The sequence below is a fragment of the Parus major genome, chromosome 2, assembly GCF_001522545.3.
Source record: "Parus major isolate Abel chromosome 2, Parus_major1.1, whole genome shotgun sequence".
NCBI lineage: Eukaryota > Metazoa > Chordata > Aves > Passeriformes > Paridae > Parus > Parus major.
Window position 1 is genome coordinate 68190640 of NC_031769.1, and position 23091 is coordinate 68213730.

The following is a 23091-nucleotide window of genomic DNA, read 5'->3' on the forward strand; positions in this document are numbered from 1 at the left end:
TTTTTTTTTTTTTTTTAATTAACTTTAACTGTTCACAAGTATTTTTACACTGAGAAGTTATAAGTTTAAAATCAAGTTTTCATGGATATGAGTTATTTTCACAGCTGGTATTCTCCCTGAGTTTGTACCACTTTCTCAGCTATAAGTAGTGTTGCAATGGCATATGAAATACTGGTGAAGTGTTTTCTCCTCAGTTATAGACATATTGACGTAGGACAACAGGCATATCAACAAGAAATTTACCTTGCTTATTCTGAAGGGCATCTCAGAAGTATTTTTCTCCAGAAATTTCTTTTCCCATGTTCCTTTGAAATAAATGGCATTTACTAAGACCATCACAGTGCGAGAATGGAGAGACCCCGCAGGCAGCAGACTCTGTATTTTCCCTTCAAAATCAAACAAGGAGACTGTTATTCCAGTGTGACTGCATAACTTGACAATTTTAACTGTTTCTTGTCTGTTCGTGCCTCTCAAAAATTTTTGCATTTGGGAGTTTTTTTTTACTGTACATTTTTATATTGTACATATGGTAAAAATGATCTTTGAAGTATCTCTGTATCCTTTGTCCAGAGAAGTTGTGGATGCCCCATCCCTGGAAATCTTCAAGACCAAGTTGGATGGGGCTTTGAGCAACATGGTCTAGTGGAAGATGCTCCTGTCCATGGCAGGAGAGTTGGAATGAGATGATCTTAAGGGATCCTTAAGGTCCCTTCCAACCTAAACCATTCTATGAATTCTCTGGGCTTTTTAAAATTATATTTATTGGAGTTTTGGTAGTAAATGGCATAGAAAAGTGGCTAAAGCCAAATAGTTGGTTGCAAGCAGCTGAAGAATGCAGAAGTAAAACCCTCACTAATCATTCTGTAGCCACACGTTATCTACCCGTGCATCCCTTCAAACAGCAGTGACTCAGAGGAGGCTACAACGTAAAGAATTGAGGGAAGGACCTTGTAAGGAGCAGCAGTTAGGCTAGAGAGAGGCATTCTTTGGACTATTTAGTTGTACTTGGCTCATCTCTTCCCTGCCCTGAGTTTCTACCTTTTATGGATCCTTGGCTGCAAAAGCAATAAATGTGGAAATGCAAAATATTTGGAAGTTAGACAAGAAAAAAGCCATCAGAATGATACTTACTCTCAGTTTGATTTTCTACCCATGAATTGATTTGGGCTCTGACTTGTTCTGCAGCTCTCTTAAAGTTTACAGCTTGGGGCTTTGCATTGTAATAGCTTGTAATGAGTTGTAAGAACTCCTGAAAGATAAGATGTGTGCTTTTTTAGTCAAACTTGAGTTATAAAAATGTTAGTAATAATCAATTTACCAGATTGTATAATCTGCTAATTCATAATTTAAGAAAATTTGGTTTATATGCAGCAATCTTTATGATAAGGTTGGAAACATTCTACTCTAAATATTAAGTAAGCAGTGATCAAACTTCAGTCTCAAGGAAACATACTTTTAAAGTTTTGTGTTTGAAATCAAAGGTAGAAATTTTTAATTTTGAAATATACATGAAACCTATAAATTATTTTTTTTAATTTCTCAAAATGACATTTATTATGTAATTTAAATACTTTTTTCCCCTGCTTTATGAAGTAGTGTTCAGTACAAGACAGAAGAATAGTCTCATATAAAGTTGAACAAAGGCTTTTAGTTTGCTTCAGAGGTGAGGAACCTGCCAAAAATTAGTGAGGACAATAAAAGGAATGTTCTGGTAGAATAAGATCATGGTAGAAAAGCAGAATTAATGTTTGCATTGTTGCCTGCTGTGAAATCATTCATGGAGATTCCCAGCAGGAAATTCCCTCAATTCTCTGTAAGGCAAATGTACATGAGATTATGGAGAAAATGAGCAATACACATTAAGAAGGACAAATTGCTGATTACTCAGGAAACCAAACAGACTCCAAAATCAAAGAACAGTAATCTCACTTAAAACCCCCTTCCAAGGACCTGGAAGATGATTAATACAACACCAGTTTTTAAAAGATTTCAGAGATACAGATAATTACAAACTCATGAGTTGCTGTGGGTCAGATGAATTGAATGGGCATAGTGGGTGTATGGGTTAATGTGGGTTATTGGAGGAGTGCCAATAATGTTTTGTAATAGGAAATCCAAAACCACAAATCTGTTGGAGTTTTCTGAAGGTGTTAGGAAGCATATGGGTAAAAGGGCTGAGCCATTACAGTCTTTTTGGGTTACCAAAATGCATTTTGTAGGACTTGTCACCAAAGGCTGAGCATCCATGGGACTACAGAGATAGGTCTCATTTGTTTAAAAGGCTGTAAACCAAGAGAAGGAGGAAAAAAACATTCACAATGAAGGATCATTACTACTGGAGTACCACAGGGAAATGTGTACTGGCATCTGTGCTACAGTATTTTTTCTATAAAACCAAAGCCTGGGTGTTTACATTAAAATATATATATTAATGTATTTATAGGTGATCCAGTAAAGTGTAAGATATAGGAAGTGATTGTTATGGTTTAGGAATGAGGTATTGAAGCTGTAATGGAGATGCATGAAAAAATCTGCCTCATCATGGCCAAAAATGCAAATAAAAATTTAAGAACTATGAAGAAGAGAGTAGGCAACAAAAGAGAAAATTCTATAATGGCACTTTACAATACTATAGCGTGTCCACTATCTGAGTTTACAGTGCAGCTGTAGCCTCCACAGTTTCAGAAATGCTACAGTATAAAAGATACAGATGCAGGGGATAAAGGTGACCAGAGATGTGGAGAAATGTCCTTCAGAACAGAGATGAATCAACAATGATACCAACAGGCAGGAAGCTCAAAAAGCACAGGGGCTTCCTGCAGTGTATAGGTCAGCTGTGGAAATCTTGGTGCTGAGGGCTGAAGTAGATTTGAAAGACAAGTATGCAAAGTCCTGAAACAACAGCTCATCAGGGTCTCCTAAGTAAACAAGGCCTCTGGTTCAAGAAGTCACTGAGCTGCAGGTCAGTTGGTGGCCACAGCAGATTCTGGAGAAGAATCACTACAGTTTTCTCATGCCCTTGCCAAGCTATTGCCTGCTGCTGAAAATACATGGACCTCTTGCCTGTCCAAGACTTACCCTCTATGGCTGTCCTTGTGTTCTCACTCAAACCCCAGTGGTATCATTTGGAATTTTTGTATTGTCTGTATTGATAATCACTCTTAATGTCAACATATTCCCAAGTTAAGATGTTCAACTCACAGGCAATAATCGATAGGTCTTTTCCTCATACAGTCGGTTGGCACTCTTCAGCAAGAAAGTGTTTCTGCGTTTGTTGATGTCAGACAGGAGCTTTTTGAAGCCAGAGTGGATGTTTTCTGCTCCCTCATGCTCAGGATCCTTGGAAAGAGACAGCAATTATATGGATTTATTTTTTTCTGTTGCACCTGCTATGTTTATTTAAATTTTTCATGTTGTTTTAATTAAAAAGGAGTTTCAGGGAATTAAACCCTTTTTTGAGTATGTGGCATGATTGCAGCACTCTGTATAACTAGATAAATGGGTTTCTACTTGTAGGGCAATGACTTATTTCTGCAGTGCTTTGTAGGTGTTTGGGGGCATCATCTGATGGTGCTCCCAGGAGTCTCCTAAATTTTGTCATTTTCAGGCCTGATTTTCAGTTTCACAAGGATCCACCAGTGCAGCCTGGCAGCTTTTGAGAAGGTGTTCTACCCTCACAGAAGCTAATGTCAGGGCATGGATTTACCAAGTATTCAAATTTTCCCTGTTTCACATGGGTGTTTTCTGTTGCTGTTTGGATTTTGGAGAGAGCTTGTTCTGGATGTCAGTGTTGATGGCTTTAGGGAGGATGAGGTTCATTGCCAGCTGTTGCCAGCTGTTGCTTTGCAAATGGAGGAATGAGCTTCTACCTGCCAGCTGCTCCCCACCAGCTGCCTGGATGCAGTGTCCTCCCCCACGTCATGTACTGTGCCCTACACGTGAGTCACCGAGAGTCTCTGCCACTGACTCAGGGTGACTTGTCTGTCATTCCTTGCTATGATCTCTCGCTCATGCTGAGACATGGGCTGCCAGGAAGGACACCTAGAAAAGAATTTGGTAGGCAGAGGACACAGGATAACAGCATTTTTCAATGGGATGGGAACAGAACAAAGAGGCAATAGGGGGAAATATTAGACAGAATATGAAAAGATTAGACAGACTTTGCTACTATTTATGAAGTCGCTAAGTTGCTAAAATGAATGTGAGTGCAGTGATTTGTCTTGAAGAACAATCGCACACCATCAAGGGAGAGAATGATATAATCCCTTTGCCCTTTTTATTTGCAGTTAGTCTAATTTATTTCAGCTGTCTTTTAGCTTCTATACTGAAAAAAGAACAAACATGACATGTTTTAATTTAATATCTTTCAGTGATTATGGAGTTTATTTACTGAAAAAAATCTAGGCCATTTCTCCTCCTGACAAGTCTCTGGGGAGCTGATGAGCAAGGGTGAGTCAACACACCTGAAAGGGGAATTCTGTCTGTGTGATGTGTCTGTACATACAAAAGGAGGAAGGGACTTTATTGGGTAGGGCTGAAGTCAGGTGTGAACGCAGTAATTGTTTATCACTACAGAAAAAAAAAACAACCCAACCAACCTGAAGGTAATAAGAAATGGAATTGTCCAAAGCTTATTAGGACCAATGATTTTTTGATATTTCCACAGCCCACCTAAAACCAAGTGAGGCAGTATTATGGCCAATCAAAATGCTGTTAATGCTTCAGTTCTGCTTTTGAAAGACTGAATTAATTAGTTTTACAGTCATATTACCTGCTTGTTCACTTTTTCGGTATACAGTTCTTACTGAACCCAGATAGTAGATAATAGACTGAGAACAAGAAGATGTTAAAAGCCTAAAGCAGTGGTTGCATTGGAATATCCCATTCTCAGAGATTTTTATCTCAGATTCTTTTGTTGTAATAAATACCATCTTTCTTTTCTTTGGTCTTGCTGAAGAAGGCCTTGTCTCAGATGAACCTTCTTCTCTTGCAGTCTGGTTAAAATGAAGAACCTGTGATGATGATAAATGATCATAAAGACAGCTTGTTTGTTTGAGATTAATATGCTCAAGGGTTGTAAGTATCTTAATTTTCTACGGTAATTCACCAGCCATTCCCAATGACAGCCTTATTGACTTATTGAACTTATTGAGGACAGTATCCTACTCTTGATTAAATCTCTGTAGCTGTATCATTACTATATAGATTTTAGCAACATGAACTGCTTAATAATAGATCAGTGTTGTGACCAGAACAGGCTCCCCAGGGAGGTGGCCACAGCACCAAACCTGACAGAGTTCAGAAAGTGTTTCGACAGCACTCTCAGGTAGACTCTCACGTGTGACTCTTGTGGTGTCCTGAGCAGGGTGAGATGTTGCACACAATGGTCCTCATGGGTCCATTACAACTCATTATAATCTATGACTCTGATATTTTTAGTACTCCCATATCTCCATTAGTCATGGAAGAATTACCATTCTTATGGACTATGTCACAAACGAAGATTTGTGCCTCTCCTTTGCAGCCAAACACATGTTCAGGAGAGCTTGCTAACTGCTGTATGCAGTATGAGAAAGCAGAAATACTGCTGCCAGAACCAACAGAGGTCTAGAAATATTGATGTTATCCATATCTCCTTTCTCTAGCATATCTTAGCTTCATATTAATTTTTTTAATAAAGATGTCTCCTCATTACTATTTGAGCTCTATGTTAGGTTAATTATTCTGTTCAGAGGGCAGTTAAAATGGAACATAGATTTCCAAGAAAGACCAAGAGTAGCCTCTAATGTCAGTAACTTCTCCTTGGCAGATCACTTGCAATGCTCTGTGAGCTGTAAGTGTAAGCTAAACGTAGGGTTGGTGGAGAGCAGAGATCTTGGAAATAGAGTGGAAGTGACCTGCCATAGTGTTGGTACAGAAAAGAGCACCCCCCATGCTGTCAGCATTGCAGATCCCTGTCCTCCCAAGTTGTTCCTTGCTGTTCTCCATAGGTAGAATAACTGCAAATTACGTAGGAACCCTCTGTAAGATGGCACACAGTTAATTTCAGAGCTTACCTCAGCCATCTGGGTTGCAGTGTCACCTTTTGCGCCCAGGTAGACCATGGAAAGAGCAGTTGCAATACTCCAAGGAGAAAAGAAAATGTTTTGGCCTTTGGAAGTTTCATTCAGCTTTTTGTAAAGGTCCAGAGTGAATCTGTTGGTTGACACTGAGAGAGGTTCCATTGGTACACCTGAGACAAACGAGTGTCAGAGAGAGGTGGTGACTGCCTCTTCACTTTTAAAAAATACAAAGCTAGCAGTGGAAGATTGCCTGCACCTCTCAAATACAGTCTGAAGGTATCCCTGGGTAAAATACTGCGCAGAGACCAAGTTCAGTCAGCTAGTAGGTTTCTAAGACCTAACTCTTCCTTCCTTATCACTTTCAGTGTCCTTGCCAGGTTTGTTTTTCATCAGTGTAGTATTATTTTAGCTTGATATGTTTTCAGAGTTTAGAGTTGTTTCAAAAACTTATTTGCTCTTTCCCTAATTTTCATAGAGTTATTCTTTGATTCTGAAAGAGTGAAACAGAATAATTTTTCACTGTGCTTCTTTGGGCTTTTGTCTCTTTGTTTAAACTTCCTGTGCTATTACTTTCTGCTGGAAAAGAGCTAAATTCAGGTGATTCACTGCATATATCCTGAAGGCTACTAGAGACATACAGATTATTACATGTTCTTGGTGTAGGTAAACCCATACTTGGAAGCTGTAGCTGGATTTGCTAATTTCTGTTTTTCAAGAAAATTCTTTTCTCTTACATACAACCCCAAATAGTTTCTTTTTTAACCACCAACAAATTTTCTCTGGTTTTCTGCTGGTTTATCTTGCACATTTTCCATCTGTGTTCTGCTTCTTTTCCTAAGTATATTTTTACAGGACAAAACCAAAGAAAACAAATAACCACAACCCCAGGATTATACTAATTTTTCATACATAGATCCAGAACAAACCTGTGCATCCTATTAGCATTTTTTTGTCCATCCTATACTTTGATAAATATCAGGATAAACTCAGAAATTTCCAGTCTCTCCATCAGCATAAAGACTAGTAAAACATTTGGTAAAGTCAGCGTAAGATGGCATCAAGTAAAATTTAAGCATTAGATCAACAACAGCAACTGGACATTTAACCCACAATTTCACCCACAATTTGTGTGGTTAAATCAAAACTGCATTCCTCAAAGCAGGCTGCTTCCATGTAGTGTCAGAGATGCTTGGAGCCTCTGAGGTCCCCAAGTTCTGTTTTTAAAGCTTCCTAGAGCTCTGCAACAGCTTTGAAGCATTCCCAGGAGTACTTCAGAGGTGAATGCCATGCCCCCCAGCTCTTACCTAAGCATTTTTAGGTCCTTCAAATCACATACCTTCCTGGAGATGCTGATACACCCTAATGATTAAGGCACCCTTCCTACAGGTCAGGAAACTTTCTGCCCTCCCAGGGTCAATAGGTTTTGCCCAACCCCGGTTTGCATTCTGTCCACTGTGCATTGGCACAGGTTTTCCTAAGGGCTACACTTTGTAGTAAAAAATAAGCACTCCCTTCCCCTGAATGACTTAATGTGCAATCATTTAACCTCTCAGTTCCAATGAATTTTAAATGAATTTTTAAGACTTTCAAATAAAAGCTAGTTATTTTGATACAAATATCTAAATACCTGAAATCCTGAGAGAGAAAAGAGTTAAGATCTGTCTTCAGTCAGGATCTGTGGCGGTCTGTGGAGCAACAAGTGCTTTTGGAAATGTAGAAATATTTGCACCTCCCTGTTCTTATCTACATCCTCTTCTGGTATTAAATGTACATGCTCCCTCATTTATTTCTAGTTTTTCTATTACCTGATCTCAGAACTTAGAGACCTCCACAATTCAAGGTCACTGTTAGTTGGGTGTATGTCTTGGAACATGAAGGCCAGTATTCCAGTTCCCTACAGGTGTCCTCCACAGCCTTGAAGTTTGCCCACAAAAAAGTAGGAATTGCAGAAAATAATTCAACCACACTGCATTGCCAACAGATATGGTGAAATAATTTCACAGCTTCCTTTTCTCTATACTCTACCAACTGGGGAAATTCATAGAAACTGATCTCAAAGCTATGGCTAAAAAGGAATATTGAAGTAGACTCTTAATCTCATTGATCTTCAGGTTAAATTTGAGTGGAAGCATCTAAATACTTGTAGGCTTCAGGTCACATAAAGCACTTATTTCATACAAGGATATCTTGCATTTTTGCTCTTTTTTTAAAGAAAACAGATCAAAGAGGAAGTTCAGAAGGTATTTACACAGTCACCTAAAATAAGTGATGAAATAAGAGTGAAGGCTGGGCTCATTTGAACTGGTGGATGTTGTTTTGAAAGACTGCTGCTCCTAACAAAGTCAGTGAAGGTGCTTTAGATACCTACAGGCCCTGCATTGTATAATAAATTGTACTTTATTGCCCTCTCTGATTGATTTAGGGAGTTTGAATCATCCACTAAAAGCTGAAAAAGCTGCTTGGAACCTCTGATTGTAATGATTTCTTTTATTGGAACTATCCTATAAGAGTAGGGAGCAGAAACAGGAGAATGTGTAAAACTGGCTATCAGCAAAGGTTTAATGTAAGACCTACACAAATATTTTACTTTAAACCACTGTATGTCTCTCCTTAGTCTGTGTAACTCAGATTAAATTGTATTGTTAAATTTCATTTGTGATCATTATAGATCTTTTCTGCTACATTCAACTGTAGCAAAGAATGGCCCCTGCTCACCAGTATGGCACATTCAGAGTAAAAAATTACCTGCATGCTGTCAATCTATATGGAAAAACATCAGTATGAAGTTCATGTTTTGAACAAGGACTATATTTTAGTGCTTCTATACATTTAAAATCTGACTGCTGCATATGCCATACAAGGTTTCAAGGGAGATATGCGTGCCTCGCTTTCTTTATAACTTTTGGTTTTAAGTGCAGTTTTTGTGCCTTGAATGTTTATCTTTTTTTTTTTTTTTCTTCAGAAATGTATAAAGCATGGTAATATTTACTTATGAGCTTAAGAAATGTTTCTGCTGTGTATCTTAATCTGCTGTTGTTTGTTTTTTTTAGATAAATTCATCAAAAAAACCCCAAACAAAGCAAAAAAAAACAAAACAAAAAGAAAAACCCACCAAGCATTTAGAGGTACTACAAGCTGCATTGGCCAAAACTACAGGAAAATGAAGAAAGGGTTCCCAAACTGTGCAGAAACTCTTTGTGGTATATACCAGCTGCTGCAAGATCCTGTTTGGTAAGAGATATTGAAGTTAAAGAAGGGAACATATTAGCCAAAGAAATTCTCTTGGTTTTGCAGTGCTAGATGTAAACAGTGAGAGAAAATATTGAATTGATGCAGACAGAATGGTAAAAATGAGGTTTCACTGCATCACAATGCCTGACCTGTTGGCTTCAAGTGGATTGAAGACCTTTGACAAATGGTCATAAAAATGTTTTTTAATAAAACCAGTTGTTTTCCTCTGGCATACTGATGCCAAAATTTGGTCATTTTTTGAAGCCATCTTTCATTCCTGTCTGGCTCAGCAGGGAGGTTGTCTCTTTCTGCCTTATTGATTACCACATTCCTATACCGGTACTTTGTAAATGATCCACTCTGACTAGGCTTTTTGGGCAACTGTTGAAGATGAGTTCTCTTGCAGTTATTGCTAGTGATAAGCAGCAGAATTTAAAATCAGTGTTACACTAAGTCAAATTATGGATTCTTACTCTGCAGAAAATCGTATTCAGCTATGTTCCCTAGGGAGAAAATGAGACCAAGTATCACATCTTTTTCAACAGAACTCTAAAGACAGGACTATAAATAACACATGAAAAGGGGGGTTCTTGTGCCTGTTTCTGATGGCAAAATAAAACTTTTAAAATATGGATGCATTTGCATTGCAGTTAGAAAGCAGTGGGGGTTTATATGTCCTTGTCTTGAATACTAACAGGATGCCAACACTGAATATTTTCTTGGCATTATTAGTGTAACCTATGTCTCCCATTTCTGCTTTTCATGAAGTCCATCTACCACAGAGGTGCCAGGGATTATTTTATGAATCTGAGATTGGTACTGGAATATCCAATCCCCATCTTTCATTGCAGTATAAGCTGAAATCATGTTAATATGCTGCATTTTGACAAGCATGGAATCACTAAGTGACAAGAAGTCCATGCTCACAATGTGTTTGTGGTGAGGCTTGCTTTATTACCTTCCAGTAAATACCTTGCAGTATTACCTTCTGAGTTTATTACATTTTGTTTTCAAAGTTAATGTGACATTTCAAAGAGGAGTTAATGGACCCAAAGTTGCAAATTTTGATGATACAGAACAAACCAAGGCTTCTTGAAAACAGTTATTTGGAAATGCAGTCACGTTGCACCTGATACTTGACTAGTGCCTTACAGGATGTAACAAAGAAAGAACATGGCTCTTCTCAGAGGTTCCTGTGAATTTAGCACAGCCTGATTTTTGGTAGCAGCAAGGCCACAGAGGTGGCTCCTGTGAGAAGCTGCCAGAAGCTTCCACGATGTCCAGCAGAGCCAATCTCTGATGGCTCTGAAGATGGACATGCTGCTGGCCAAAGCTGGGCCAATTAGAGCGGTTGGTAACACTTCTGTGATAACAGATTTAAGAAGAAAATCAAAACAAGGTGCACACAGTTTTTTTTCTAACCAGAGAAGAGGAGGAGGTGAGAACATGTGAGGGAAATAACATGGAGACAGCAAAGTCAGTGGAGAAGGAAGGGCAGGAGGTTCTCCAGGCACCAGAGCTGAGATTCCTCTGCAGGCCGTGGTGAGGACCATGGTGAAGCAGCTGTGCCCTGCAGCCCGTGGGCATCCATGGAGGATGCAGAGATCCACCTGCAGCTGTGGGGGACGTGTCCATGCCAAAGTGGGTGGGTGCCCAGTGGAAATAGAGCCCTGCTTCCAGGCTGGAACAGCCTGTCCTTGGAGGACTGCATCCCATGGAAGAGTGACCCACACCACAGCAGTTTTGGGAGGACTGCTGCTTGTGAGAGTAGAGCCATGCTGGAGAAGTTCACGGAGAACTGTCTCCCATGGGAGGGACCTCACAGTGTAGCAGGGGAAGGACTCCTCTCCCTGTGCAGCAGAAGAAAATCTCAGTGATTAACTGACTGAAACCCCCATGCCCTGTCTCCCTGCACTGTTGATGGGAAGGAGGGAGAGGCTGGGGCAAGAAAAGGTGTTTTAAGGACTTATTTAATTTTGTATTATCCTTCTCTGATTTGGTTTGTAATACATTCACTTTGTACCTCTAAGCTAAGCCTGTTTTGCCCTTGGAGTGTTTTCCCACAGTCCTTATCTCAGTTCATGAACCTTTTGTTAATTTTTTTTTCCGTTCTCTGCCCAGCTGTGGCAGGGGAGCGTGAGTGAGCAGCTTTTGTGGGTGCCTGGAGTTTGGCCAGTGTCAAACCACAACAGATGACAAGGGGCAATGAGCACAGGCTGAAAACTTGAAATTCAGAGGGTGAAGATGGTCACTTATGAGGATAGTCAAACACTGGCATGGGTTGCTAAGACAGCTTGTGGATCCTCCATACAGGAGACAGGTGGAGAGAGGTATTCAAAATCCAACTGAATATTGCCCTGTGCAGCCAGCATCAGCTTAGCCTGTTTGCATAGTGGGTGGGACCAGATGATCTCAAATGGCCACTTCTACCCTGACAATTCTCTTTTTCTGGAAGGGTTAGTGGGACCTGAGAGCCAGATGCTGGTTGCCATGACAGTAATGCAGGGAAGCACAAATGAAGCAGCTCCAGTGTTGCTTGCAGTAGAGGAGCTCTGCAGAGGGTCACCCCCCTGGACAGGCTCCTTTTCTTCTCTTTCACCCTTTTCACTTGTATTCCAAGTCTTACACTGGAATGTGTACTCTTCAAGGAATATTCTTCCTCTAATTTGCCTTTTCAAGGAAAGCTGAGACTGGGAGTGGCTTGGTATCCAACTCAGCCCGTTTGACTCTATGCACCTCTCGCAAGCTGGCAGTCACTGTTCTGTAGCTCCTCAGAGGGCCTCAGAGGTTCTGTTTTCACTCTTCTTATTTTTCACAGCCTTCACTTACATGCTCTTCCACACCTAAAGAACAAACTTCTCAATAAAGTCGAGTCAATAGCACACATCTGGGCTGTGCTGAGGTAGGTCCTGAGAGGCAGACAACTAAATCCTGAGCTGTGGCTTACGGGCAAGGGAGGGCATTGATTTTAGAAGCAGAACTTTGTGCAGAAAAGAAGATGCGGATATACTTTGTTGAAAAGAGATGTAGTTCCAAACAGAATACCTTCTGGGGAGGTGGAGCAAGTTGTGATTATAGGTGGAATTTTGTTGAGAGTAAATGCTTTTATGGTGTCTCCCTCCTGCATTCAGATCCTGTTGTCTTACGTGATGTTCTCTGACACATAGTTGGATTACAACAATGGCTGCAAAACTTTATGCTATTGCTTATGACCACAGGGACAGCATAACTGCTGCCCTCCCAGGCTGTCAGAGGAAACTGATGCTGCCATTACAGCATGGCTTGTTCATTATTGCACATGAGCAAGAGGGATATGTGAAAGGTTCACTTTTTTCACATTGCTTGTTTACTCTTGAACTCAGTCAAAAGTGGTATTTGGAATGTGCTGTTCTGGGACATAGCCTCTGGTCAGACTTCTTATCTCCAGTGTGTTGTGCAAGGTATGTTTGTAAATACCTAGGATGACATTCAGAATAACAGTGTTTGGAGGCCTACTTGAAACCTAGTGAAAATAAAACACCAGTGTGTTCTCACCTTTGTCAGTTGGGATGGTGTGGTGGTTTAATTTGGAATGACAAGAATAGAAACGTGCTCCAGCTGGGCAGATTGCAGGATGCTACAAGAGAACCAAGTAACTTAACTCAGTGTCTTGAATAACACAAACACAACTTCAAATTTATTTATTTTATTAAATGCAGCACATGGTAAATTAATAAGTAAAGCATCAAACAAAATTTCACTTATGTTTCTGTCAATACCACGAATGTCTTTGCTGAGATGAACTCAAAAGGTACAAATCAAACATTGGTCAATATTACAAGTGGCAAGGAAGCTTTGCAGGTATTAACCTGGAAATAGGTATAAATACGTAAAATTAAAAAAAGGAAGCAAATTTAAATTCTAACAGGTTTAGATTACATATCAATAAAAGGTGTCAAGAAGGCATGTTGCTAATAGTTTTCTTAGCATTTTTGCTGGTTGGAAATCTCAGCAACCTTAAAATTCAAAATTTAGAAAAAATGAGGAAAAAATGCAGCATGATTAGAAGTTAGCAATTTAATATTAAGAGATGGAAAACTTTCCCTCACAGCCTCACTTTTTCAGAAAGCTGAAAGAGCAGGAGAGAATGAATATGATGTGCCTATATACATGTGGTGAGACAAGGGATGTTAGGGGGCATTCTGAGATTATTCTGAATTTGTATTAAATTTTATTATTTTCCAACAGACACTGAAATTTGAAAATAAGGTTATGAAATAGCATTGTAGTACAAATGCAGGTTTCCCAGTGAGGAAAAGAAAGCAAAGGAGAGCATACAGATTTCTACAAGTTTGTTTTCTTTTCTTTCCTATGTTTTTTCTTGACTCTCTGTGAGAGTCACGAGAATGAACTGCATTTCCCTTGAAGTCAGCATTTGACATAGGGAGAGATTATGGCCTGTGTGCAGAGAGTTTTTATGACTCCGCCTTACTTTTATGCAATAAAGCCAGAAGAGCATATTTGATAAAAGGGAGCAAAAATCGACTCTTTCTTTTCTGTTTAGGACTGTCTCATTAGGACAATAGAAGGAAGCAGTAGAGGGCTGTTCTTTGATGGCTCACAATAGTTTCTGGGTGCTGCCTTCTTTGCGGGGGGCTGAGTGAAAGAAAAAGAACAGGCACTTTCAGTATAGGTGGCTTCATGGCTTAAGGCTGAGATTTTAGCACTGCAGTTCACATTTTTCCATTGAACAGTGAACCTTGGTGGCTGTCTGAGAACAAGCAATAATTCATTCTAGAGGAGAGCAGAATCTACCAAAAAAAAGGATGCTCTTGGACTTGTTGTGTCTGATGAAGAAGCAGAAAGGATGGTCAACCCTAAATTTCAGAGCATGGCTAGCATAGGCACTTGTTAGTTCTATAATGACAGCAGTAGCAGCAGCTGCCTCAGTGCCCTTCTCATCAACTGCAACAAAAGACTTGTGAAAAACTTTGGAGATCATCACTTTATCCCTCTCAGTCATTCCGCTGAAATCAGCATTGCTGCTGAAGGCACTGCGCATTCCCATCCTGATCAGATTATCACTGAGGTCATATTTCTCTTCCATTTTGAATTTAGGTAGGTACAGATCCACGAGAGTCTCGGTCATCTTCTTGGAATCAGCCCATTCAGACAGCTTCTCATACGTCAGTTCTTTTTCCAGCTACCATTTGAGGAAGAGAAGAAATTTGGTGTTTACAGGGAAAAACAATTAATTAACAATTAATCAATTTTATTGTATGTATGTATATGTAATGAATTAAACGTTTTAAATAGCAAATTTAACATTTAGGTGAAAGCATGAAATAGAAATTGGTTTTACTGATGATCAGAGACAAGGTGCACAACAAGTATTTGAGTCTTAATGCTGCAAAGTTTCGAGTAGCACCCTTTCCAATTCATGGCAAAAGAGAGATGGGAAGAGCATTCAACAGCTGCCATCCCCCATGGTAGTTCTTTCCTCTCTTTTAATTCAGTCCTGATGTAAATAAAATTGCTCTGTGGCATATGGTTTGGTCCAGTTCTATAAAAACAGGCGTTAACATTACTGCATGTATTTGCTCGATGGCTTTGAAACAAAGTGCTTTCAGCAAAGTCTTTCACTGCCCCTCTGTATCCTGGGCACTATGCCACCACTGTTCAGCTCAGATCAAATGGGGGAAAGAAATGAATGGCGTAGACTCCAAGAATTTAACAATCTTGGAATTACAGTAACTACAGTATCAGATGTCATTATTGTAGCAAACACAGTCTCACCAAAATCCTAGCTTTTCATAGAGCAGAAAAATGGTGGGAAGGGAGAGGCGGAAAAAGAGTGAGAACAATATGGAAATAAATCCATATTTATGGATTCCTTACGGGCCATGGAGAAAAGGTGTCATCTCAGGAAGAACCTATGACTTCTTGTGTGGTGCTGTCTCTCCTGAACGTGCAAGGAAGGGAGATTTAACCCTTACATATCATGTGAAATTGGTGTCAGGCAAGGGGGCTGTTGAAGAGCTGAGCATCTGATTATGCACAGTGTTGCCTGCCTTTAGTTCCTACCAAGCTAAGGGCACTCAGCATGGAAGAACTTTCTTGGGATTAGATAAGTATTAAAGAAAATTAATTCAGCTAGTGGAGGAGGTCAAACAACATGATGTCCTTACAAAGGGAGATATTATTGTCAGCCTGCCCTTCTTTTTTTAACCACTTTTACAAAATGGTTGTAGCATGCTTTCTTACCTGTTCAAGACCCGTAGTGTTGTCTTTGATGTCATCAGGAAGGAGGATGAACATACTGAGTTCACGTTTCACATATGGCAGCTCAATCATTTTGAAATTCATTGTTTCCATGATGAGAACTGGAAATATTTTTCTCATATACATCATCTTTACAGGCTTAGTCTTGTTCTGGAAAGTATTTATTATAAGTAAGAAATCATTCCTTGAATGGAAGGGTGATGATGTCTCAATGCAGGGAGAGAAAATTTTATAACAAGCTTTTAAAACAGTTATTTAACATCCATTTTCCAAAGCTTTTCTTCACTGGGCAACATTGCTTATCTTGATGTCTGTCTCAAAGCTTTTGTTGGGGGCTGAACTGAGATATTTTTCTCTTGTCCCCAAAACATGCCCAAGGAGGAAGAGAGTTAAAAATGTCTGCAAGGATTAGGGGTATGGAGCAGGTGTGGAATATGGCCTTACAACACTGGCAGCTAAACAGCTGTGGTTTAAGAGGACGAGTGTTGTGCAGCTTATCAGTGGTCTCTCTCTGGTGATAAAAGGTGATCAGCAGATTGCTTGATAGAAGATAACACTAGTGTCAGAGCAAAAGGGCTCATGATAAGAGGAGCTCCTGGGAAGCAGTCACTTTTTCAGGAGTATATAACTTCTATTAACATCTGTATCCCTTCGTTCAAAGAAGCAGACCATATGTATGTGCTAATCAGGAGGCAGAAGTTACACTTTGCACAGAGTTCTTGTCTTTAATGGTGAATTCATTAACATCTTTTCTGGATACCTGACATTAACATTGCTTTTAGCTTCACACAGCCATGCACCAGTTTAGGGCATCCTGTTGCAGCTGTATTGGAGCAGGAGTGATTGTGCCCAGCCTGGTTGCACAGCACAAAGGCCTGGCTCTGTACTCATCCATGACATGGCATACAGTTCCCGTCCATGAAGCCTGGACTCTCAAAATCATGTTTTTACAATTTAGTCAATTTTAGCACTGTTTTACAGAAAGGTATTAAATGATTGTATTGATTTTGGAAACAGTAGCTATTACCTGGAGCTCACTAACATTTACCTGAGCACATCCTAATGTTTCAGTGAGTTGAGGACTGACAGATTTTGCTGCAACCAGACTTTTAGAGTCTAGTTACCATAGAGCTACCTAAAAGACTTATGAAATGGGAAGATTTCAGCAAGAGCTGTTGTGACCACATTGTTTACAGTAAGAAGGATGCAGGAGGAACTTACCTTGCTCAGTCGGAAGGGTTGCAGCTCTGTATCTTCTGCTTTGAATTTCACTTCCCATTCTGCCTTGAAGTAAATGGCATTTATCAGGATCAGCGTGGTGGAGTTTGTCACATCTCGTGGACCCAGCAAATTCTTGATTTTGCCTTTTGAAAGCACAAAAGTCGGGTTTCATTCCATCACAGTACAGTGAGGACATTTTGATCAGTTTTTCATTCAGTTCAGCTTCTTAGTAAAAAATCTATGCCTCAGTGCCCTGCTCCCTAAAATGCTCCCCTGACATAAATCAGTGCATTTCTTTACAGTTTCCAAAGCCATTTGCTGACCTGTTCTCCTGGCTAACTGACAGGGATTTACTCCTTCTTCCAAAAATATCTCAGCTTAATGGCAAGCAGCTAGAAGCAGAAAGCCTCACTGGTTACACCAGGTAGAAGGAGGAGCCCCTCATCCCAGTGCAGGGTGGTGGAGCAAGGCAGGCATCCCCCCATGCCCTGGAGCGTGCTGGTAGGCAGAGGTGTCTCTCCCCTCTGTGTGCTCTGCCAGTGGTGCCTGGGTGCAGCACCAGGGCACGGCTGTGCCTGAGGAGCAGCTGCTGCACTGCACAGCGGAGTCAATGGGAATCTCCTCAGGGAGGCACTGAGGTCCAGATCAGCTGTTTGAAGCAGCTTAAGTGTGCTGTTCTTTCTCTGTCCTCCCACCCCATCTCTGCTCACTGCCCACATCCACATGGGAAGGCATGACCTGGCTGCTGCAGTAGCACCTGGGGAACCAAGGGCACCTGCCCAAAGGAAATGGCAGACTGACTTTGTGGGAGAGCAAAGATGTTGGGGTTGAGCCCAGCTTACCCTCAGTTTGTTTTTCAACCCAAGTGTTGATTTCCTTTCCTGACTGTTCTGGTGCTGTCCTAAAGTTAACCTTCTGTGGCTCTGCTTTGTAGTAGTTCTTACTGTGCTGTATGTATGTCTGAAAAATAATAAAAAAGGGAGAAAAAAAGTATTGTACTAGAGAAATATACTATTTTTTAGTCCCAAAAGGCAGTTGTTAGCTCTTATACTTGATGGATTCTTGGACCTAAAGGACTGCAGGATCTTGCTTGTTACTTTCTGCTGGACTGTGGGTTAACAATTAAGAAATAACCAAAGAACAGAAATTTCACATCTTTTGTTCCAAGATTTAGCTGGAGAAATGAGGAAGGCTGCATGCCTTCTTCATGCTGTGGATGTGCTTATTTTAATTTCTCATTTACAATCTATATATTGGGGGTTCCAATACAAAAGGCACATTGCATGTAAAGGAATTCCTACAATACAGTCAAAGGGCATGGCATCCTTAAATTCTGTGAGCAGACTGGTATTCTCCTGTTAAGATTATTACTGGAGTCCAGAGCTCCTATTTGCAGTATTCAAGGTCAGCTTCCACCCTGTTCTATTAATGGCAAGTAATTAAACAGATAAATATATTTTTTGCACCTTTTCTTACTCTTCTCTGAGATTTAACTTACAGGCAATAATAGGAAGGTTTTTTCCACATAAATGCGATTGGCACTTTTCAGGGAGTAGGTGCTCCTGGGTTTGTTGATGGCAGTCAGGAGCTTCTTGAAGCCAGAATGGATATCTGCAGCTTTCTTGTTCTCAGGATCCTTGGAAAAAGAAACCAAACATTCAGAAATTTCATTTTTGCATGAAGCTTTCAAAACATGCTAAATGATGTATATAGGAGAGGGATTTGGGTTTCTCTTCCCTATTTTTTATTTTCCCAAGTTTACCATCACTGCAATTTGCAGGGCTCTGTTCATGACTGTATTAACTGAACTGCCATGTAACAAACCTTCCAGTGACTCATCCTTTCATGCTTCTGAGAGTCTGAGTGAGTAAAAGGAACTGAGCTTCAACCTGCTGTGAAGTATGGTTGGGGTTTGTACTTTAAGGAGGGGTGCAGATAACAAATACTGGACTCCTAAAGCTGCATCTGGACATTTTGATTCTGGAGGTTCTTTATCATGGAATTTCAGTTCTAATAGATACCAATTTTCTTCTCTTTGGTCTCCCCCGAGAAGGTCTGGCCACAGAAGAAGCCTCAGCTGCTGCTCCCAGGGTGAAATGAAGGACCTGCAAGCAGAGTTTCCAAAGATGAGAAATAGGCATGAAGGACCTTGTGAGATTTAAAGTCAAATGGGGTTCAAATGGTTGTCATATTTCTCTCCCTGTGGTACCTCACTGTGCTATCTGCTCCTTAGGTAACTAATCAAAGGGATACTGAAGCTGTAGTGACAATAAATCCCACGGAATAACAATGAGTAGCACCATCCCCCTCCCAGACCACCAACACGGTGCTCCTGTCTGCATGCTGCAAGGCAGAACTCACTTCCACAGCTGTTTCTCCCAACAATAGGAATGTGTTTGTGCAAATCCAAATGGTTCTTCCCACGATACTAGTACAAAAGCAACCTACCTCTGCCATCTCAGTTGCTGTAGTTCCTTTTGCTCCCAGGTATGTCAGAGCCAGAGCAGCTGATATGCTCCAAGGGGAGAAGAAAAGATTTTTTCCCTTGTTGGTCTCATTTAGCTTGTTGAAAAGATCAATGGTAAACTTGCCAACTGATGTGGAGACCACTTCCATTTTTACAACCTGGAAAGGGGCAACAGACAGAATTGTACCATTTGTGTGTTGAAATGTTTGTACAGGGTACCACCCATTGGTGAGAAATGTTGCACATGCAAGACATTCCATTTAAAGCACTAAAACTAGTAGCACAGTTGAATGTTTATCTTCCACACAGATACTTTTTGCCACTTGTTGGGAGCACCAATTTATTTTAGATTTTTTCCCTCTTTTATGCAGCTGCAGTTTTCTTTGTGGTTCTTTCTGCCTTTGATTTTCAAAGATGTGCAGATTTGTAACCTCTGTATTTCTTTTCCTTTTTTGTCCTTAACTAATGTTCCCTGGGGAACTACTATGAATTTTTAGTACATTGGTTCTCAACATGCTTGAGTTCCCCACTACTAGATTTTGGATCTGTATAGAATTGACAGCTGACACTGAGGAAGGATTTAGGCATAATTTTTAGTCCCATTTGCTTTTCCTGGCCAGCAATGTATGAATGCAGTCATTTCATGAACAGCAAAGCTGTTGCTTCCATTTTGACTTATGCAGTTTATTCATTGTGTGAACCTACCAGCCCTTCTGTATGTTCCAGCAATTTTATTTTCCCCAGAAACTGCCAGATGCCTTGAGGTTACGAGTACTCCAGGCTACCCAGTAACACCTGCCTCATGTAATTTACCACTCAAGAGACCAGAAATGCTTGTATTATTGTTGTTGTTGTTGGTATTAATACTTGTATCTATGGAATGGAGCAACACAAATTGAGGGGCAAGCTCTGAAGTCTGCAGGTATCTATCAAGTGCTTGGTTTCCAAACAATTACATTCTTTCTGGCAGTTAGTATGCCCTCAGGACCAAGTCTGTACCACAGAGTGATTTTCTTTCCTTGGTGAATGCAACCAAGAGAGCATCAGGATGGGAAAATCTGTTTTCAGCTAAGGAATGCTCCCGAGTCTCTGGCCTGATAATGTGCAGCACTCTTCCTTCCTATCAAGTATGGAATTATTTTATCAAAATGAAGATGTTACTTGTAATGCAGTCTCTGCCCTAAGAAAAATTTCCTGCTTGTGAATAATTCTGCCCCAAATGAGCAGTTTCCCTTAGACTTACAGAATTATTTTCTCTAACATTTGACATTTAGAAAAACACAAGGCAAGAATAATGCATTATAACACATAATTATCATCATATATTATCATTTATCCATACAGTCACACATGGCATAGATTTCTTTTTTAAAACATCATAAAATTCACTTAAATTGATACAAATATTTACCTTTATTATAATAAAATAATTATAAATTTAATGTAAATCTATTTATATATTTTATATATTCTTATATTATACATTTTATTTATTTATATTTCTATTTTATATTTCTATATTATATAACATATAATGTATAACTCTTTATATATTAATATTTATATATTAATATTTATATATGTAGTATAGATATGGATTTAATATATTAAATTATAATTAAGTAATTACCTTTTAATGAGAGAGCGCACTTAGGTCTTGTCCTCAGTCAGGTTCTGTGTCTGTGTGTTAAGCAATTTTTTAAATTAAGGAATATAGTACTGCTTGCCCCTCCCTTTCCTTTTTATCTACCTCCAGGTTGCTTCCACCTACCCAAAGTTCCTTTCTACCACATCCCCAAAGGATCTTATGAAATTTTGACTTTTTTGTTGACCTGGTCACTTTTAGACAGGTTTAGACATTTCCAAAGGACAATGGAATTAAAATCGGAAGTCTATTGTTGCACCACAGTAGCCTACTGACAGGATAGCAAAGCAAGTTGCTGATTCCAAGGGTTTTCTGGTGCTGTGGAGATAACTGCTCTGTTGTTTAAAATAACTGACTTGTAGAAAAGTTACACAATGCTTGGTTTTTGGCTTCTGGATTTAAGCAGATATTGAGAGTCTGATTCTCCTCTCTGTGACTCTTGAGTTTCAAATGCAGTACCTCAACATAAAACCAAGCTTACTGATTGAATTGGACACTGGGAGCCCTCCTTCAGACTGAAGATCACTAGGAACACAGACAGAGGCAAAGCTGTGAAGGAGAGTAAGGGATGGACACCCCACTGGTTGTGTTGGTGAAGAAATCTCATTGCAGTCATGGCTGGGAATCATCTGAGTCAAACACTGCAAAACCTTGAGTTACTGAGCTGTAAGGAGGAGGGCAAGAATTGAAACAACCCTACTGGAAGGGTTCAAGCAAAGACAGAGAGAAACAGGAGTGGTAAACATGGCACAAGAGCTGTCACTTTGAAGTCCCAGAAGAGAGACAGTCATGGAAGAAGAATGTAGTGGCAACAACTCTTAAGACCCTAGAGGGCAGGGGAAGATGCAGCAGAGGAAGGAAATTGTACTGTGTGCTAAGCATTTTACTGCAAGCTTGATTACAGGAATACAGTGGGTCAAGAATTCTAAAAAATGTCAGAAATCAGTGTTGTGCAAGGCAGTGAAGAAATGCCAGAAATTAAACAAGTGCTGGTTTTAGTATGGTAAGTCCTCCAGAAATCTGGATAGGAGGAAAGTAAACTGAATGGTTGGGTGGTGAGAAAGCCAAGCCAGGAGCTTGGAGCAGGTCCATGAGTAGATAAGGTTAGCTATAGCCCTTTCAAGACTTTCACAATATTTCCAGCACTGCTGTTGACCCTGGGAAAAGATTGTTCCTTAATGTACAACTCACTTTTTATGTGCTGTGGCCACTGCCACTCAGGAATGATATGGCACAGCCAAAAGGACATCAACTCTGTCATCTTTGCAACCATGCTTAAAATAGTGAAGGAGAGAGAAAAGGTGACTCACATTTCCATTGACTTTAAAGGCCTGAGTGAGTTTGTGCTCATGTTGTCATGGTTTTGTTCCTTCTTAGCCTTCCAAGTTGGGCTTTTCTGTCTTTATTCCCAAGGCAGACCAGGAAGTGCTTAAGAGGTTTATCCATGGGGACATGCCGCTCTTCCATGAGATGAAGAAGGGTGTGGCAGAATTGGGTCTGAATGCACAGGGATCCAGTGTCATGTTTCACAACTGAGACAGGCAGAAGGCATTTCTCTTGGGGTTCTATAAGGGATAGTGTAAAGCACGTACTTCATAACACTTTTCTTCTGTTCCTTCCCATTTGGGAAGCAGAACCAGAAGGGACCCTGGGAGTAGCTGAGAGCTTGAAAGGAAAGAGAAAGGATTCAGGGACAGTCAGCAGCTTCTTCTCTGCCAGGAAAAGGGTGTCCTGCTGTTTCAAGAGGATGTATTTGTAGTAAGATGCTGTTAATGTGTGCAAGTCCATTAAGAAACCTGTTCCTTATCTCTCTGTTGTGAATTCAGATAGTCAGGAGCATTCCCTGCAAATACACATGACTGAACAGGACACTCTCTTAGGAGAAAGAGCAGTGACAGGATAATATGACCTGGATAATAAAAATATCACCTGGGAGATTCACGTTCATCTTCCAGAAAGCACTTATGGCCATTAGTATTACTTGTATTAGTATTAGACTTGATTCTCCCATTTGATCTTGTCTCAAACCCATGAATAAATGGCAAAGTAAAATGAGAGCAAAGCAGTATGGTGCTAGGCTGGAAATAATGTCGTAAGGCTGAATGTTTACAAAGGAGAAGGTTGTAAGACACGTGTTTTATTTTCCTAGTTCTACAGTGTTGTTAAATATTTCCCAGTTGCTGTGGGACAGAGATTAGAAGGTA

At 40.1% G+C, this 23091-nt stretch overlaps 2 protein-coding genes across 4 annotated transcripts in view; both read right to left on the minus strand.

Moving 5' to 3' along the window:
* The window catches only part of LOC107200016 (heterochromatin-associated protein MENT-like), a 33232-nt gene extending 25434 nt beyond the window's left edge, over nucleotides 1-7798 (minus strand). Inside the window, exons 1-6 of the mRNA XM_015617892.2 lie at nucleotides 7690-7798; nucleotides 6057-6232; nucleotides 4929-5012; nucleotides 3202-3339; nucleotides 1132-1249; nucleotides 244-386 (exon numbers count right to left, since the gene is read on the minus strand). Coding sequence (XP_015473378.2) covers nucleotides 244-386; nucleotides 1132-1249; nucleotides 3202-3339; nucleotides 4929-5012; nucleotides 6057-6224 — 651 coding nt within the window. The 5' untranslated portion in view covers nucleotides 6225-6232; nucleotides 7690-7798. The remainder of the gene's footprint in view (nucleotides 1-243; nucleotides 387-1131; nucleotides 1250-3201; nucleotides 3340-4928; nucleotides 5013-6056; nucleotides 6233-7689) is intronic.
* A 5160-nt stretch (nucleotides 7799-12958) lies between these two features.
* On the minus strand, nucleotides 12959-23008 carry LOC107200800 (heterochromatin-associated protein MENT-like). Of its 3 annotated transcripts, XM_015619752.3 has the most exons (9): nucleotides 22198-23008; nucleotides 20873-20922; nucleotides 19224-19400; nucleotides 18797-18880; nucleotides 18274-18411; nucleotides 17618-17735; nucleotides 16776-16918; nucleotides 15537-15704; nucleotides 12963-14475 (listed from the first exon to the last, which is right to left on the minus strand). In XM_015619752.3, exons 3-9 carry the CDS (start codon nucleotides 19389-19391, stop codon nucleotides 14062-14064), a joined length of 1233 nt encoding a protein of 410 aa, XP_015475238.1. In that variant the 5' UTR covers nucleotides 19392-19400; nucleotides 20873-20922; nucleotides 22198-23008; the 3' UTR covers nucleotides 12963-14061. The 3 variants fall into 3 exon arrangements, with proteins under 3 accessions (XP_033367998.1, XP_015475238.1, XP_033367999.1); XM_033512107.1 differs by lacking the exon at nucleotides 22198-23008 and having other exon boundaries at nucleotides 12959-14475; nucleotides 20873-21341; XM_033512108.1 differs by lacking the exon at nucleotides 20873-20922.
* Between the last annotated feature and the right edge of the window lie 83 nt (nucleotides 23009-23091).

What these genes read in the sequence shown, in the direction of transcription:
- LOC107200800 (XM_033512107.1), bottom strand. Translation starts at nt 19,391, where the DNA reads ATGGAAGTGGTCTCCACATCAGTTGGCAAGTTTACCATTGATCTTTTC. An exon ending in GACCAAAGAGAAGAAAATTG is followed by an intron (nt 18,412 to 18,796) that starts GTATCTATTAGA and finishes TCTTTTTCCAAG; the next exon opens with GATCCTGAGAACAAGAAAGC. An exon ending in GGTTGAAAAACAAACTGAGG is followed by an intron (nt 16,919 to 17,617) that starts GTAAGCTGGGCT and finishes TGCTTTCAAAAG; the next exon opens with GCAAAATCAAGAATTTGCTG.